The sequence below is a fragment of the Guillardia theta genome (assembly GCF_000315625.1).
Source record: "Guillardia theta CCMP2712 unplaced genomic scaffold GUITHscaffold_145, whole genome shotgun sequence".
Classification (NCBI taxonomy): Eukaryota; class Cryptophyceae; order Pyrenomonadales; family Geminigeraceae; genus Guillardia; species Guillardia theta.
In genome coordinates, this window is record NW_005434529.1 from 138,268 (window position 1) to 142,582 (window position 4,315).

The 4,315-nt window shown below is 63.4% G+C and overlaps 1 protein-coding gene across 1 annotated transcript in view; it reads right to left on the minus strand.

The window, feature by feature from the left end:
• Positions 1-2,130: 2,130 nt before the first annotated feature.
• Positions 2,131-4,315, minus strand: part of GUITHDRAFT_80522 (hypothetical protein) — a gene marked incomplete at both ends in the record, with an annotated part of 4,270 nt that continues 2,085 nt past the window's right edge. The window contains one exon of the mRNA XM_005821391.1: positions 2,131-2,425. Coding sequence (XP_005821448.1) covers positions 2,131-2,425 — 295 coding nt within the window. The remainder of the gene's footprint in view (positions 2,426-4,315) is intronic.

The following is a 4,315-nucleotide window of genomic DNA, read 5'->3' on the forward strand; positions in this document are numbered from 1 at the left end:
CTGCTGCAGAGGGTCGCTGGCAGAGGCCTGGGGCTTGAGGATGCGGCAGGAGAGGACAGGCTTGCGGGCACTGCCATTCTCCAGTCCGAGGTCTGCCTCCCACACCTGCTGCCTTCCTACCTCTCGCATCAAACCAGCCTGCGTCGTCGACCAGACTGAGACTGTGAAGAGAGGAGGGGGAGGGGAGGGAGGAGGGGAGGGAGGGGGAGGGAGGTCTAGAGTGAACTCTTCGTGCCAGGCAAGCGAAGGGTCTCGCTTCACTGCTCTTGTGCTCATGCTCTTCCCGGTTCTCTCTACAGTGACCTGAACCTGCGCCTCTTCCACCTCATTCAGGTCAGCGTCAATAACGATCACGTAGAGCTGCGCCATGTCACCCTCCTCCTCCTCCTCCTCCTCCTCCTTCTGCTTCTTCTCCGTCTTTCTTGCTCGCAGGCCCCTCGCCAACTTCACCAGCATCTCATCGCGCCTTTGAAGGGACGCACCTCCTCCCTCCTCTCCCTCCTCCTCTCGCTCGCTCGTGCCCACGTGCGAGGACCCGAAGCGCAAGACGAAGACGCGGAGGAAGCGATCGAGAGCGACTGACTCCTCCCCGTCAGCCTCCAGCTCCTCCACCAGCTCGTCGATCTGCGTCGGAGTGAGAGTGAGGAGGGGAAGCAAGGAGGAGCAGGAAGAGGAGAGGAGGAGTAAGAAAAGAGGAGGAAGGGGAGGAGGGAACGAAGAGGGAATGAGGAGGAGGAGGAGGAGGAGGAGGAGGAGGAGGAGGAGGAGGAGGAGGAGGAGCTGTGTCACCTCTTCTTGCGTATACCCCAGCTCGTAGAGGTGGGCTTGTAAGGCGTGGGAGGAGACGAGACTCTCCCCCGACCAGTCGAGCACGCGGGCGATACTGATCGCCTCCTTGAGGGAGAGCAGGAGAGCCTCCACCTGCGAGCGTCGGAAGCCTTCTCCTCTCAGCAGCTCTCGACCCGCCTCAAAGTCTGCCTCTCCCCGCAGCTGCAGCAGGAAAGTGTCGCCGTCGGTCAGAGGAGGGAGGGGGCGGGGCAGGCGCGCGATCTCCAACTTCCTCTCCACCTCCTGCAGCCTGCCCAGCTGATGCTGGACGCGATCGGAGTAGGCGAGAGAGACAAGCACCCGCCCGCTCTCCTTCAGCTCCTCCTTGCTCGCCCACCGCCGCGTCCAGACGGGGACCCATTGCTCACTCTCTGTGCTGCCCTGGCCCTGTTGGAGGAGCTGGGAAAGGTCAAGCTCCGCTTCCCCGATCACGTTGGAGCCTGCGGGTTCGAGCTGGAGGGCAGGAAGGTGACATACGACGCGGAGAGAGAGAGGAGAGCGCGAGTTCATGACGTTGAAGAGAAACTTCTCCCTCCAAACCGGCTCTAGAGACCCAGCTGGGCTGGTCCTCATCACGTAGTGTTCGAACTCAACCTCACAGGAGAAGAGAGGGGTCGTCTTTCTCCAGCTAGGGCCTAGCTCCTTCAGCATCTGAATCTCCTCCCCCTTCAGCTTGGCGTCCAGCACGTTGAAGAAGAGCCGCCCGGCCTCCTTTCCCAGCTCACTAAACTCGCGCACCATCTGCTCTCTCCGGCTCTTTCTCGCTCTCTCCTCCTCTCGCCTCCGGATCTCAAGCTCTCGCTTCGCCTCCAGGGCCTCGCGCGTGGAGGAGGGCGGACGGGCCTTGAGCTGCTGGCCTCGTAGCTGCGCCAGGCTGTCGCTCGAGAAGCGAGACTCTCCCGTCGGCCTGCGCGCTTGAGGCCTCCGAGGCTTCTTGGGAGCCTCCCGCAAGCTGGGCTCCTCCTCCTCCCCCTCTATCGCCATCCGCTCCTGCAGGTAGTTCGCGATCTTCGACCGCTTGAGCTCTCGTGCCACGTCCAGGCCTGTCACTCCGTCGCGGTTGGTTGCCAGCACCTGAATTCCTTCCTCCACCAGCAGCTTCACCACCTGCAGCCCGACTGCCTCGTCCTCGCACCGCACGGCACTGAACAGCGACGTCTCTTCCCTGCTGTTCTTCTCCGCGAGACTCCCCGGGCGAGTGAGGGCCAGGCACTTGACGCACGCCACGTGCCCCATCCTGCAGGCGACGCTCAGCGCTGTCTCTCCCTCCCCGTCCAGCAGCGACGTCAGCACGTTCGGGTCGGAGAGCAGGAGCTCGAGCACGGACGTCATGCCCTGCCTGCTCGCTAGGTGGAGGGCGGAGGTTCCGGTCCTCGCGACGAAGCTTCTGTTGGCGCCTTTCTTGACCAGTAGGGAGGCAGCTGAGAGCTGCTGGCTGTCGATGGCGCGGAGGAGGCAGGAGAAGCCTGTCTCGAGCTCCACGTCCTCCACGTTCGCCTTCTTGTCCAGCAGCAGCTCCACCGCCTGCAACCAGCCCAGCTGGCAGGCGTGATGGAGGGCGGACATGCCGTCTCGTCCCTTAGCGTTGATGTGATGGCTAAGGCTGCCGGCCGTCGCCATCATCCTCGTCGTCCCCTCGAGCTCCTCCAGCCTCAGCGAACGAGCCGCCTGGATCAGCTTGGCCGACGGATGCTCCAGCAGCGCCAGCAGCTTCACGACGTCTGGCAGCGACGCCTGCTGGGCAAGCAGCTCGGGCGTCGCTCCTGCCGCATCCCCTGCCGTCGCGTCGATGCCGAGGAGGAGAAGCTCCTTGAGCACGGGCATGACCAGCAGCTCCGTCTCCCGCCGAGACGCCAGCGGCCGCGCCTGAACGACGCGATCAACGAGAGAGAGGAGGGGAGAGGGAGGGAAGGGAGGGAGAGGAGGGGAGGGAGGGGAGGGAGGGAGGGGAATAGTGACCTGGACTGCGAGATGGATGGCGGTTTCTTCGGCAGGGCTCGTCCTCGCATGGATCAGAGGGCTCTGAGCTCCCAGTCGTTTCACGATAGTCCTGATGCAGTCAAGGTGGAGGTAGTAGACGGCACAGTGGAAGGGAGTCCAGCCATGCGCGTTCCGTCGGTTGCAGGCCTCTGCTGCTCCGTTGTCAACGAGAGTGGCGAGCAGGTAGTCGAGGATGAGGTGCTCTCCCAGGGAGCTCGCGACGTGCAGGCAGTTGCTCTCCTCCTCTCCCGCCTCCAGGAGCATCCCGACCGCCCACTCGCTGTTGCTCTTGTAGGGGAGCGGGACGATGGAGGAGAAGAGCGAGTACGTGAGCAGCTTCTCGACGATAGGCTTGTTTCTGTTGCGGACGGCGAGGAGGAGAGGAGTGTCCTGCTGGAGGTTCTTCACGTTGAGCCAGCAGCTGTCGAAGGAGGAGTGACCCATCAGTGCTCGCAGGCTGTTCATCTTCCCGTCCTCGCACATGGAGTGCAGCAGCGTGTTGCCGCTGTCAGGGTCGCGAGCAGCGACGGCGATGCGGAAGGACTCGAGCTGGTCGATGAGGGAGAGGAGCGACTTGTGGTCGTCCGCCCGCAGACACTCTACCTTCCTCTTCTCCGCCATCTGCCAAGTCGTCAGGTCCAGCTGGACAAGAGCTGGGGGTCACCTCGAGGCAGTGGAGGCAGCGGCAGACTGCCATGGCTCGCTCCAGCTCTCCTCGTGCTCCGCTCGAGCAGACCTTGTCGAGCAGCTCCATCAGTTGTATCCTCCCGCTCGCCTGCGCCAGGTCGATGGCAGTCTGACCCGCCGCGTTCACTCCGAACAAGTTACAGTTGTGTTGGATCAGGAAACTCAAGTACTGCTCCTCCTCCTCCTCCTCCTCCTCCTCCTCTCCTTCTTCCTCTTCCGCTGCCTGTATCTTTCGCATGCAGAACCAGTGGGCTGCGTTGTTTCCCTGGGCGTCGAACGCGTGGGTCGCGTGCTCCGACCTCCTCGCGATCTCTCGCGCGCAGGAGGATCGGCCGAGCTGGCAGGCGCGTAGGAAGGGAGTGAAGCCGTCGGAGTCCTTGCGCTCCGCCGCGAGCTCGGGGGAGCAGAGGAAGAGCTCGACCACGCACTCAAGTCGATCCAGCGAGGCTGCGAGGTGAAGGGGAGAGGAGCCGCTGCGATCATGCGAGGAGAGCGACGCGTTGTAGTCCAGCAGAGTCTTGATCATCTTGCTGTGCCCTCCCTCCACCTGATCCACTCTCAGCAACCCCCACTCTCCTCCTCCTCCTCCTCCTCCTCCTCTCCTCCTCCTCCTCTCTCCTCCTCCTCTCTCCTCCTCCTCCTCTCACCTCCTCCTCTCTCCTCCTCCTCCTCCTCCTCCTCTCCTCCTCCTCCTCTCCTCCTCCTCCTCCTCCTCCTCCTCCTCCTCCTCCTCCTCTCTCCTCCTCCTCCTCTCACCTCCTCCTCTCTCCTCCTCCTCCTCCTCCTCCTCTCCTCCTCCTCCTCTCCTCCTCCTCCTCGT